The sequence below is a fragment of the Chiloscyllium punctatum genome, chromosome 2 (assembly GCF_047496795.1).
Source record: "Chiloscyllium punctatum isolate Juve2018m chromosome 2, sChiPun1.3, whole genome shotgun sequence".
Taxonomy (NCBI): domain Eukaryota; kingdom Metazoa; phylum Chordata; class Chondrichthyes; order Orectolobiformes; family Hemiscylliidae; genus Chiloscyllium; species Chiloscyllium punctatum.
Window position 1 is genome coordinate 39,702,055 of NC_092740.1, and position 14,418 is coordinate 39,716,472.

Below are 14,418 nucleotides of genomic sequence, written 5' to 3' on the forward strand. Positions count from 1 at the left end.
TAGCTACAGCACTCACCTTTCCAGTGTCCAGATAGTCATGTGATCCTTGTCTTGCCATCAAACATCTTCCTTTGCATTTTTTTCTTGATCTTGTGAGCTCTCTGCAGCAGAATAAGACAGATTCAGAAACACATTTATCTAATATAGACATGTGACTATCTGTAAGAAAATTTCAGTGTGTTAGCAACAGTTTAACTATGATCAATTAGATAGGAAAATTATTGCCAGGACTATTGAGGTCGGTTTACTGATCGTGTCAACTGTCAGTTCACCCTCCATCATGGGTGGATTCATTAAAGTTGAGGGCTGACCTTGAACCAAAGTGTTAAGGAACTCTTCCCTGGGTCTTGTTCCTCCTCCTTGTGCCCATATTTCATCTGTGAAAGAGAGCTGTCTGGTCAGCACTGCCATCTGATGCACGCCCGTTGACTCTAAGCATCTGTTTGTATGCCCCACAGTCTGCAGTGTCAGAGTCACCCGTTTGAATCATTTTGGCCCAACTCACGACGTCAGAATAATCTTCCCAGCTTTCTTGAGAGTATGTTTCTCCTCTCAGCAGATATGCAGGATGCTTGTCTTTATGTCTTAGACAATCCTGTTTCTGATATCCACATGCAGTTGTCCAAATTCTCAGGATTCAATGCATTGTCAGTTGGTCACATGCTAATCAATAGTCTTCCCCCTCTTCAGTTCTGATGTTGAACAAAAATACCATTCATAATTAACATTAATAAAGGGTTCAAAATAGGTCTTCAAAGCCTGCATAATCTCTCCTGACTGAGATCCAGGCTGTGCTATTGGTTTATCATGTAGCCTGTAGCCTTCATTTATGTTCTCTTTATAGTCAACTCTTGTATGCTGAAGTTTTTGAAATAATTTTTTTTTAAGTAACAGTGTCACTATATGATGTTGCCATTGAGTGTGGGAAAGGTTCCAATTCTGTCACATAGTCACATATGATGTAGTGAGCCCCATGTGTTTTAACGACAATAGTTTCAAGGTTTTCGTTGGACTTTTAATTCCAGATTTTTACGAATTCAAATTCCACCATCTGTTGGCAGAATTGGGATGCAGGTCCCCAGAGCATTGCCAGGTCTCTGGATTACTCTTCCAAGAACGCCACCGAACCATTCTTCCCCTCCCCACCCTAGAAATGGATGTGTGAGAGAAACCAAGGAAAGTTCATGTCCTCCAATTCAGTCTGAAAGATGAATGTGGAAGAATGTTACAGATTGCAGGGAGACTTGGATAAACTGCAGAATTGGGCAGAGAGGTGACAAATGGAGTTCAATGCAGCTAAATGTGAGGTGATGCACTTTAAGAAGAATAACAGGAAGGTAGAGTACTGGGTCAATGGAAAGATTCATGGTAGTGTGGATGTGCAGAGAGGGATGTTGGAGTCCATGTACATAGATCCCTGACAGTTGCCACCCAGGTGGATAGTGCTGTTAGGGAGGCATACAATGTGTTAGGTTTCATTCGTGGAGACACTGAGTTTTGGAACTGCAATATCATGCTGCAGCTATACAAAATGCTAGTGCGGCCACACTTGGAATATTGTGTACAGTTCTGGTCCCCATATTTTGGGAAGGATGTGGAAGCATTGGAAAAGGTGCAGAGGAGATTTACCAGAATGTTGCCTGGTCTGGAGGGAAGGTCTTCTGAGGAAAGGCTGAGGGACTTGGGTCTGTTCTCATTGGCAAGAAGAAGGTTAAGGGGGGGATTTGACAGAGACCTACAAGAAGATCAGAGGATTAGATGGGGTAGACAGTGAAAGTCTTTTTCCTAGAATGATGATGTCAGCGTGTACGAGGGAGATTAACTACAAATTGAGGGGTGATAGATTTAAGACAGATGTCAGAGGCAGGTTCTTTATGCAGAGAGTGGTAAGGGTGTGGAATGCACTACCTGCTAATGTGGTCAACTCAGCCACATTAGGGAGATTTAAACCATCCTTAGATAAGCACATGGATGATTTTGGGATAGTGTAGGGGGACGAGTTGAGAATAGTTCACAGGTCGGTGCAATATAGAGGGCTGATGGGTTTATTCTGCACTGTATTGTTCTATATTCTATGATATAGAAGAACTGGAAAAGAAGTAATCAAGAAATTGACAGCTCCTACAGACTGGGTTATCAGCATGATAATAATGGGAAAACCTGTAACAGTAAGAGTATGCATAGATCCAAAGAACTTCAATAAAAGGTTACTGAGATCTCAAAATTGTATGCCAAGAATTTGAGGTTTAGTCACAATTTGCCACAGTAAAGGTCTTTCCTACACTAGATGTGAAGGATAGTTATTGGCTAGTGAAGCTGTATCAAAATAACAGGTTTTGCCATTTGGGAGAGGTAGAGGGAAAGGGAGCGGGAGAATGCAGAGGGGAGAGGGAGAATGCAGACAGCATGAGGTGATCATTCTAGTGCGGAAGCTATTGTGGTTAATCTGCTGGTGTATGGATGTCTCGTCTGCAGAGAAAATAGAAGAAGCCATCGTGGACCATGATCAAAATCTAGTGTGACTGCCAGAGGGAGAGCTTGGCTGATGAACTTGAAGCTGGGCAAGATAAAGATGCAATTGAAGATACCTGAAGTCAAATATGTGGGTCAAGTATTGTCAGCCACATTATTTCTCTCAAATTCTGATGTGAAAGCTGTAGTGGAGATGGAGCAACCAATAGATTTGAAAGCAGTATTACTATTAATTGGTTTTGTGATGTCAGTAAGGCAGGACTTGGAGAAACCCTTAGCCAGAATGGACAGCCAGCTAGATCTGTATTCAGAGCATGAACACAAACTGAACAATACTATAATGAGAACGAGTGTTTGGCTGTAGTCTTTGCTGATGAACATTTAATTTGGAAGAGGCAAAGTGATTGTGTAGACTGACTGGAAGCCACTTCAAAGTATCTTCTTCAAACTATTTTTATGTATTCCAAAGCATCTGCAGTGAATGCTATTTTGTTTCCAGAGGCAACATGTGGTTGTGACTTGAAAGCAATGGAAGCATGCTGCTCTCGCAAGCCTGTCAGCACTTTCTATGTAGAAAGTTAAGGATGCTAAGACAGCATGAAATCTTACTGATTCAATGAGAAGCAACAGCTCAGCATAATCTTGAAGTTGTCAACTCAACAGAGGTATTGAATCTAAAAGACAAATATATTGCCTAAACAATAGGCCAAATGGCATCCTGCAGTGTAAAACATCTGCTCAAATCAAGCAAACGACGCAACATGATGCAGCTCTCCACATGCTGTGAGATGTAGTCACGATCTGAAGGCATTAAGAACACACCAGTTGTTATGAGAAAATATTAAACATACAGAGATAGCCAAAGATGGTGTCTTATACAAAAGGAATAGTCATTTCTCCTAAGGCAATGAGGGAAAAAAAAGTTGTGCATCAGTGCAAGCCACCAATCAATCAAGTCTTCTCTGGGGAACACAAAAATGCTCTCTGGTCAAACATATGTAACAAGGTAAGCACCATAGCCAATGTACTGTTTCCAAATAAATACCAAGCAAAGTAAAGAGTTGCTTCAAATGTGTGACATCTCTGTCAGATCATGGATGATGCTTGGGATAGACCTCTTCACTCTTGCAAGAACTGTTTATGATGTCGCCATCAACTGTTCAAGGTTTGTGGAAAGATCTGTAGCTCGGCTGCTGTAGTTGTGGGTATGTTCGCTGAGCTGGGAAGTTGATTTGCAGACGTTGGAAGATGTTGCAGACTATGGCAACCATCACTGTTACTTTGACTACCATCGAGAGTATGCAATGCCTTAAAGCACACTGTCACCATTACAGTATTCTAACATTATGATGAATGATAATGGCTCAATTCTTGAGTGAACAATTCAGCTGTTTGTTCCAAGTTTGGGAAATTCACAATATATCATTTTCACACAATCGCTTTTCAAATGAAAAGGCTGAAGCAACAGTGTAAACTGCTGAAGAGATAATGAACATCACATTTGTACATGGCAGTTCTGGACCACCTGAAGCCACTGGGCTTGAAACATCAACTTTCCTCTCTCGACAGATACAGCCAGATCATCTGAGTTTCTGCAGCAATTTTGACTTTTGTGTGGTCCAGTACAAATATTATGCTGCATTCAAACTATTCTTCCAGACTTGGGCAGGGCGGGGAGGGGGGAGGGCAAGGGCAGAAAGGAAAAACTATTGAAGTTTGTCTGAGTAACAAAATGGAGATGAAAAAACAGTTTTATTAAAATTAAGTTTGGAATTCCAAGTTGAGCAATATACCAGCATCCATCATTCTCTGGAACAGGGAGTTTTGCAAATTCATGACTTGAATAAAAGTAATTTCTCTTCTTTTTTTTAAAACTGCTACCTCTTATCCTAAAACTTTGACTTTTCATTCGAGGTTGCTCCACTTCTCAACGTCTGCTTTGTCAATCCCCCTTAGCATCTTGTATACCTCAATTAGATCTCCCCTCATTCTTCTAAACTCCAGAGTTTATGTCTAAACTGTCTGCTTTCTTAAGACAAACCCCTCATCTCTGGAATAAATCTAGTGATCCTCCCATGAGCTGCCTCCAATGCAGCTACATTCCTTCTCAGTAAGGGGACTAAAATTAAATGCAATACAGTAGGTACAGACTCACTACTGCCTTGAAAAGTTGCAACAACATTTCCCTACTTATAAACTGTACTCCTTCAACATTAAATAATAAATTTCCATTTGCTTGCTTTGTTACCTGAATGTTGTTTTTATATTTTTTATGAACATTGCATTTATGCAATTTTTCTATATATTAGAAATATAGATTGACAATTGGGGATGTGTATAGGTCTTTTGCATATTATGGCAGTGGCATTTGCTTTGAAAGCATGAGAACGTTGTCTGTCATGAGTTTAGGGATTGGATCCTTTTTGCTTCCTTTTAGTTTCAAGTTATTTTGAGAATCTGGCATCTTTGTATCAATGAGGGAAGTTTGTAAGGTAATGCCTAGAGCTGCCTTGGAGTTATTGTTTAAATGCTTGTGTTTGACTGTTTAGGTATAATCCCTGTGAAAAATGACTGGAACAATCAACTGTTGATTATTAATGAAGCAATGGCATCACCTCATAAAACTCAGCAACTTGCAAATAGATTTTTATTTCATACAAAATAGACAAATTGTTTGAACTATTGCTTGGATTAAGTACAAGTGACACTAAGTGCTTTACAAACCGAGGCACTGTAAGTTACCATTACCTAAAAACATATGTGGAGGCAGTACAGAACCTTTCATTTGCAGAGATGCTTCGATGTGCATTCAGTAATATTATTTCCAGTTAACCTAATTTAGTTCATTGTGCTACCTGTTGTTTTTAAGATTTTACTTTGCTTTTAGATTATTAGAAATGTGTCTATTTTCTTCTTTTAAAAAAGGCTTTGAAACCACCTCCTGTTTTTGAAGGTATAGCTTAAGAGCTTTTGTAACGATAGACTTGGAAGATTCTAGGAACAGCTGTCCCATAAATTAATTATTAGTGACAAGTTTATATTGCATAAATCTAAATGAGTTGAGAGTATGGTCCATTACCAGCTAACTGCACAAGGTATTTGTCATTTTACACTCTTCAGTTATTTTTTAGTGAAGTGTTAAAAATGTAAGACTTTTCTTTTGGATGACATTGAGAGATGCTGTCTGTTTCTAAGAGAGGTAAAGGCCCATATAAATGTTTCACTAAACCTAAGTGTTACTCATTTGACAGTTATGTGCGCTGTCATTCCACGGGCTATTTGCTTATCGCAATAAACAGATGAAATATGTGAATGATCTGTAGTGGCCTTTCAGTGCATCAAGCCTTTTGAAGCTGTGATTTTCTTCATAGAACATTCTGCACAAAACATTCTGGAATGATACAGTCAGCAGTTGATTAGGAAGAGCACTTGCATCATCCTCTCAGTGGTTAGATTTTGCGTGATAGAATTGCAAAATATTTTATAAAGATTATAGTTCACGCTTTGAAAGTAAACCAGGCATTGTCATTTTAAAAGTCCTCTAATAGATTTGTGTGTATTTTACACAGCAGAAGCAATAAATCACAAAAATAGGGACTGCATACTGAGCTGTTGCTTCGATGAAACTGCAGCAAAATCTGTGGATTTTTATTTGTTGATAGGAATTTGGTTGTAAGCTGTCACTTTTTTTTTTAGGGACAAAATTTTGTTACAAGGGAACATCAGAATTTGTTCCCAGTTTCTTTTGTTGCTGAATGACTTTGAGAGTCTGGTGAATGGGTAAACTGCCTATCCACATCTGGGACAATGACAAAAAAAGAAAAAAGAACAAACAAATAAACAAAAAAGAACTGCAACAACATGACACTTTGTTTCTATGTTTGATTTTAGCTATTTAAATACACTGTCAAATCATGGATTTGGAAAACCACAGATTATTGGAAGAACCATCCAAGTCACCCCACTCTTGAACCCTTTTTGCATAACTCAATTTCTCCTTCACGTACATATCCAATTTCATGCAGTTTCTTCCAAATCATTGTAGCTCACTGCTTAGCAAGAATACTCCGACTTCTTCCCTGCTGCATGCCAATATCTTTGGCCAACTATCTTAAATCTGTGATCTTGGCAAGTGGAAACCATTGTTCCCTGTGCCCTCTATCAAAACTCCTCTTGACTTGAACATCCCTTGAATGTCTTGACTATCTTTGCCTGGAGGAAATGTTGTTAAAAATATTTCCTCTGAATAACCAAAATTCTTTATTTTTAATACTCTGGTAACTTTCCTCTGATCCCAAGTTCCTTGTTAAGCTGTGGTGCTGTAAATTGGACACAATACTCTAAACATCGCTGATTAGGCTTCAGATAAAGGTTTAGCAGAATATATTTCCTTTTGTACTGTGTCTCCATTAAAATAGCCAAGGATCAAATGTTTTTCAAAATCTTGCCAACACCTGTCACCTTCAAATCTTTGAACATATAAAACCCTTGATGTGTCATGCTGCAATTCCTTTAAAGTTATGCCATCTAATCCTTAATAAATTGTATATTTTTCTTTTATTGTGCATCACAGTGTTACTTTACACTACACTGAATTAAATTTTTTTCACCACATATCTATCCATCTCACCAGTCTCTATCCTCCTGACGTCAGCTAATGTACCCCTCGTTGTTTTCTTCATTTCCAAGCTTTGTGTCATCTGCAAATTTTGAAAATTACTACCCCTAGACCCAATTCAGATCATTTATACATATGTACAAGGGCAGTGGTCCTAATACTGATCCTGAAAGACCTAATTTGTACTTCCCACCAACCTGAAAAATAATTATTCACTACTACCTTCTTACTATCTCTTAGAATTTTGTATCTGTGCTGCCACTTTCCTTTAATTCCTTCGAGTTGAGTTTCTATTCTAGTAGCTTGTCTATTATATGGCTCTTTATCAAATACTTTGTGAGAGGTCATACTTCATCAACCCTGATGATGCAGAATTTAAGTTTGGATTAGGAGGAATCAGCAAAACAGATTTTCTTTTCCATTTAACTGCATGGGAAATGCAATAAATTAGACCTAGTTCTAATTCAGAATGATTGTAAGCAAAATAATGCAATTTTTCTACATTGTGCATAATTGTTTGAACTATTTAAATGACTTTTTTATTTCTGCTGAATAGGTGGCCACTCCAGTGTTTGTTCCTCCAAAATCATACACGCTACTTCATCGGATGTCTGGAAAAGGCCTTGGAGCGGAGTATCACTTTTCACGGCAGCAGTGTATTTACAACTCAAAAATGGTTTCTGTTCAGATCATATTAACCAATAACTCCGATAAAGAAATCAGGAACATTCGGATAGGAGAACGGAAGCTTGCATCAGGGATGCGTATACATGATTTCTATGAAATAGGTAATGAAGTACAGCATTGGTATATAAGTTCCTGCTTTACATTTGGTTATGTTCAATCTTTTATTTATGTTTGTTGTGCATCATCTTTTGTTTTAATTACTGTAAAACCACTACACCCATGCTTGCAGCCTTTTATAAAATACTGAGATTACTATTGGTGAAGTGATATATCTAAAGATTAGTTCCATGCCCTCACCCTTTACTTTTCATGTTTTCATGTCTTCATGTCATAGAGATGTACAGCACGGAAACAGACCTTTCAGTCCAACGTGTCCATGCCGACAGATGTCCTAAATAAATCTTTTCCCATTTGCCAGCATTTGTCATATATTCCTCTAAACCCTTCCTATTCATATAAACCCTTCCTATTCATATAAACATCCGATGCCTTTTAAATGCTGTAATTGTACCAACCTCCACCATTTCCTCTGGCAGCTCATTCCATACGTGCGCTATACTGTGTGAAAACGTTGCCCCTTATGTCCCTTTTAAATCCTTCCCCCCTCACCTTAAATCTATGACATTGGGCTCTGATGCTCCAGGGAAAACAGCCCCCAACCTATTCAGCCTCTTCCTATGGCTCAAACCCTCCAACCCTGGTAACATCCTTGTAAATCTCTTCTGAACCCTTTCAAGTTTCACCACATTCCTGCACAGCAGGGAGACCAGAATTGCACACAGTATTCCAACAGTGGACTAACCAATGTCCTGTACAGCTGCAATTCCTATATTCAATGTACTGTACTCACCAACAAAAAGCAAGCATACCAAATGCTGCCTTCACTAATCTGTCCATCTTTGACTCCACTTTCAAGGAACTATGAACCTGCATTCCAAGGTCTCTTTGTTCAGCAATACTACCCAGGACCTTACCAGAAAGTGTATAAGTCCTGCCCTGATTTGTCTTTCCAAAATGCAGCACCTCTCATTTACTCAAATTAAACTCTATCTGGCACTACTTGGCCTATCTGGTCAAGGCCCTGCTGAACTCTTCGGTAACCTACTTTACTGTCCACTGCACCACCAATTCTGGTGTCATCTGTGAACTTACGAACTATTCCTCCTATGTTCACATCCAAATCATTTATATAAAGGACCCAGCATTGATCCTTGAACAACGTCGCTGGTCACAGGCATCCAGCCTAAAAAGCAAGGCAGCATCATCAACACCCTCGTCCTCTACCTTCAAGCCAGTACCGAATCCAAACAGTTAACTCTTTCTGTATTCCATATGATCTAACCTTGCTAATCTAGGCAGAAGTGAGGACTGCAGATGCTGGAAACCAGAGTTTAGATCAGAGTGGTGCTGGAAAAGCACAGCAGGTCACACAGCATCCGAGGAGCAAGAAAAATCAGCATTTTGGGCAAAAGCCCTTCATCAGGAATAGAGGCAGGAAGCCTCCAGGGTGGAGAGATAAAACCTTGCTAATCTGTCTACCATGAAGAGCCTTATTAAATGCCTTACTGAAGTCCATATAGATCTCGTCCACTGCTCTTCCCTCATTCAATCCTCTTTGTTATTACTTCAAAAAGCTCCATTGTTAGTGAGAATGACTTCCCATGCACAAAGCCATGTTGACCATCCCTAATCAGTCTTTGTCTTTGCAAATGTAATCCTGTCCCTCAGGATTCCTTCCAACAATTTGCCCACCACTGATGTCAGGCTCACCAGTCTGTAGTTCCCTGGATTTTCCTTACTATTTTTCTTAAATAGTAGCATTGCATTAGCCAAGCTCCAGTCTTTTGGCACTTGACCTGTGGCTATCGATGATATAAATACCTCAGCAAGGGGCCCAGCAATCACTTCCCTAGCTTCATGGAGAGTTCTAGGGTACACCTGATCAGGTCCTGGAGATTTATCCACCTTTATGCTTTTTAAGCCATCCAGCCCCCACCACCACCTCTGTAGTATCGGCAGTTTTCAAGATGTCATTATTTTTTTCCCAACGTTCTATATCTTCCATTTCCTTCTCCACAGTAAACACTGCAAAATACTTGCTTAATATCCGTTGGAGATAAAGGAGTGTCTGGCATCTACTTGGTAACTTTTCTTAGCAATAGAGTTCAAATAATTGTACTTTAGTCAGATATGTTTTTAACATAGCCTTTTTCTTAATCGTGTAGTTTAGTTAATGTCAAAAACCAAAATTACAAAGAAAAGATTTCATTTACGTTTTCCCTGAGGGCGTTGATTATTCTGACAAGGTGTTGGGACATAACAGACCACAAAGCACTCCAATTTCTGTCCTGTGTAGTTAACTGATATATTGCCTTAGAGGATAGGGATGTGGTAGGAAAGGAGGAGAGGGAGGACAGTGGAAGGCATGTTAGAATTGACCTCAGCATCTTGGTGTTAGGAAGGCTGAAGCCCACGTGCTGGAATGCTGTTTACCAACTGCCAATGAAAATGCATTTGTGGATCTCAGTTGAATGCAAGATTTGACTTGCTTTGATGCTTTGAAAGGTCAAGATGTAGGTCACTTCTAAGTAACTGTGTGAAAATTTGGCAACGGGTGTGTAATGTGGAAAACCTGTGAACTTGCCCACTTTTTAGGAAGAATAGAAATGCAAATTATATAAAATGGTGGAAGCTTACAGAATGCTGCAGTGCAGAGGGATCCAGGTGTCCTTGTCAGTGAGTCATTTAAAAGCAAATATGCAAGTACACCAAGTAATTGAAAATGAAATGCTGCAACTGTAGGGGGCATTGATAGGAACCCACCTGGAGTAGTGTGGACAATTCTGGTATTCTCAATTAAGAAAGGGTTTGCTTGTATTGGTAACAGTTCAGAGGTTTACTACACTGATTCCTGGGATGAAGGCATTCTCTTAAGATAATGGATGAATGGTTTGGGCCGAGAAAAATGTGCGTCTTACTGAAACGCATGGGAATGCATAGTAGGTGTTGAATGGATGTTTCCACTCATGGCAGAATTTTGAACGAGGGGCACAGTTTTAAAAATAAAGGATCTCCCATTTAAGACAGTTGGGGAGTTTCTTCTCTTCCCTTCCTTTGCTTTTGGAATGTATTCGGCAGAAAGCATTGGGGGTTGGGTCATTGAATTTATTCCTAGTTGAGACTTCTGTTTGATGAGGTGTCAACAGTTTATGCAAAACAGGTAGATTAGATTCGATTCCCTACAGTATGTAAACAGGCCCTTCGGCCCAACAAGTCCACACCGACCCTCTGAAGAGTAACCCACCCAGACCCATTTCCCACGTTTACCCTTGATTAATGCACCTAACACTAGGGACAATTTAGTATGGCCAGTTCAACTGACCTGCACATCTTTGGATTGTGTGAAGAAACTGGAGCACCCGGAGGAAACCCACATAGACACGGGGAAAATGTGCAAACTCCACACAGACAGTCGCCTGAGACTGGAATCAAACCCAGGTCCCTGGCGCTGTGAGACAGCAGTGCTAACCACTGAGCCACCGTGCCATTAGGAAAATTAGGTCAGCTATGATATTGAGTACTGGAGTAGACTGGGTGGACCTACTGCTGCCCCTATTTCTCTGCAGAGGAAGTTCTGTGAAATATTGTGGGGGGAAAGAAAAGCACATTTTAATTTTCTAAAGATTATTCTAACAAGAGTCATTGCCATTGTGTTGGAATCCTGGAATATTGCTGCATGAAAGGAGGCCAATCGACTCAAAATTTCTGTGCCAATGGAATAGTAATTAAAAATAGTCTTCTATTACTGTATCTGCAAAATACATAATTTTTTGTTTCAGACTGTCTTGAGCCTGGAACATCAAAGACTGCTTCAATGGGTATTGACTTCTGTGATTCTACACAGGCTGCCAACTTTGTACTATGGTAAGTAAGCTATTTGTCATCAATCTTTCTGCTAAAATATTTCAGACTTGTGACTTATCATATGATCATATTTGTGAACATTGAGTGAAAGTTCAGCTGGTAAGAGAGGGATTGAGTCGGTGGAGTATAATGGGCCTATATTCTTTAGTAATTAGAGAATTGCTCACTCCACCTAATTAGAGGATTATTTTAATTTGTGGTTTTAGATATCTGTCTATTCCTTGATATGATCGAGGCTCCTGGAACATTGATACCAAGTATTCATAGCTTATTTAATATACAGTACATATTTCCAATTGTTCATTGGATGTGAGCATCATTGGAATGCCAGCATTTAGTGCAAATCCCTAATTACCTTTTGAGAAGTTGGAGGCAGACCATTTTCTTGAACCACTGAACTCAGTCCGGAGGGAGTTCCAAGATTTGGTGAAGGAGCAGGAATTGTAGTTTCAAGTCAGGCTGTTGTGGCTTGAAAAGAAACTTGCAAATGGTGGTGTGTCCAGATAGCGAATGTGGAAGATGCTTTAAGTGGAAGCTTGGTGAGTTGCTGCAGTCCATCACGGTTTTGATTTATGTTGCAGCCATTGTGCACCAGTGGCAGAGGGACGGAATGTTTGATGTGATGAATGAATGCTGATCAAGCTGGCTGCCTTGTCCTGGATTGCATCAGCTTTCTTATGTTACAGGAGCTAGAGTCATCCAGGCTACTAGGGTATCCATCGCATTCACCAAGGCTGTTTCAGTAGCACTTTGTAAACCTGTGACCTTGACAATCTAGAAGGACTTGGGCCCCAGATGTATGAGAACAGCACCACTTGCAAGTTTCCCTTCAAGCTGCTTACCATCCTGACCTCAAGCAATTCCTTTATTTTTTTAGTTGTGGAATCAAAATTCTGGAACACTCTTCCTAATGGCATTGTGAATGTACCTACTGTATCCATTTGAGAATGTGACTCACTCCCATCGTCTCCAGGGCGTTTGATGGTTGGCAATATAGTCATGGTCATAGAGATATACAGCACAGAATCTGACCCTTCAATCTAATTTGTCTGCGCTGACCATATATTCTAAATTAAGCTAGTTTCATTTGCCAGCATTTGGACCATATCCCTCTAAACCCTCCTTATTCAAGTACCCATCGAGATGCCTTTTAAATGTTCTAATTGGACCACCTCCTCCAGTTGCCCTGGCAGCTCATTCCATATGACCACCACCCTCTGTGTGGAAAAAGTTGCCCCTTAAGTCCCTTTTACACCTTTCTCCTCTAACTTCAAAACTAGGAGGTCATAGTTTTGGACTCCCCCACCCTACATAAAAGATGTTGTCTATTCACCTGATCCACGTCCCTCATAATTTTATAAACCCCTATAAGGTCAACCCCTCTGCCTCTGACGCTCCAGGGGAAATAGCCCCAGCGTATTCAGCCTCGAGATATAGCTCAAACCCTTCAGTACTGACCATATCCTTGTAAATCTTCTCTGAACCCTTTCAAGTTTCACAATGTGCTGGTTTAGCCAGTAGCACAGCCATCTCATGAAAGTGAACAAAATGTTTTTTTTTCCCTATCTCCAAGACAAAACTTTATGGAGATGGGATGTGAATTCTTCATCAGAAAAAGTGCAAATTATAGTGTAGTGTTAATGTCACCAGACTTGTAATCCAGAATTTCTCATCCCTAATATGTTCTAGGGATGCAAGTTCAAATTCATCTATAGTGGTTGGTGAAATTTGAATTTATAACAGAAAATTTCTGGAATTCAAAGTTGGCCTAATGGTGACCTGTCTGTTCCCCAATGTGGGAAGGAAATCTTCTGATCTTCTGTTCTTACCTGGTCTGACCTACATGTAGTGGTTCAAGAAGGCAAATGGTCACCACCCTCTCTCGGGCAATTTTGGATGGGTGATGTCCAAATCTCCTGAGTTTTTTTAATCGTCCCAATCTAACTTGTTTTATAGGCACTGTATTCATATGGCTGTTACACTTCCCTTTCTGGTAAAGGGTGCTACTACCTGCAAAAGGTATGGTGGTGTTGATGGTTAGTACTGCCATTAAACATTATGTCATAGAATTCTATAATTCAGTGATGTTTATTGACCATACTAGCTACCCAACTAACCAAAGCATCAGTGGAGATAGTTTGCCTCCTGTCAGAAATGGCCATTCCCTCACACTTGTGTGACATGAACAATGCTTGTCACTTAGTGATAAGATCAAGCCTGAATGTTGACCAGGTTCTGCTGCAAGTGGTGCTGAACATTGTGATGCAACATCTTTGAGAAAGTAGCTGAAGATAGCAGGATATATGACCCTGAGGAATAAAAGGATGACTAGGGCCAGTCAAATACAGAAGTGGGAAATTGTGTGTGGACCCTGTGGAGATCAGAGAGGTGCTAAACTGATATTTCTCATCTGTTTTCACTCATGAAAAGGAGAATATTGTAGAGGTGAAGACTGAGACATGGGCTATTAGACTAGAAAGGATTGAGGTTAGTAAGGAGGGCGTATTATCTACTTCACAAATTTTAGAATTGATAAGTCTCCCTGGGCCAGATGGGATTTATGCAAGGATTCTCTGGGGAGCTAGGGAGGAGATGGAGGTGCCTTCGGCCTTGATCTTTGAGTGTCATTGTCTACAGGTTTAGTACCAAAGGACTGGCGGATTGCAAACTTATTCAAGAAGGGCAGCAGAAATGACCCAGATAATTATAGATCAGTG

At 40.0% G+C, this 14,418-nt stretch overlaps 1 protein-coding gene across 1 annotated transcript in view; it reads left to right on the forward strand.

Annotated features, from left to right (window-relative positions):
• ap3b1a (adaptor related protein complex 3 subunit beta 1a) overlaps nt 1-14,418 on the forward strand; it is a 314,446-nt gene that overhangs the window by 247,427 nt on the left and 52,601 nt on the right. Inside the window, exons 23-24 of the mRNA XM_072547465.1 lie at nt 7,647-7,878; nt 11,617-11,701. Coding sequence (XP_072403566.1) covers nt 7,647-7,878; nt 11,617-11,701 — 317 coding nt within the window. The remainder of the gene's footprint in view (nt 1-7,646; nt 7,879-11,616; nt 11,702-14,418) is intronic.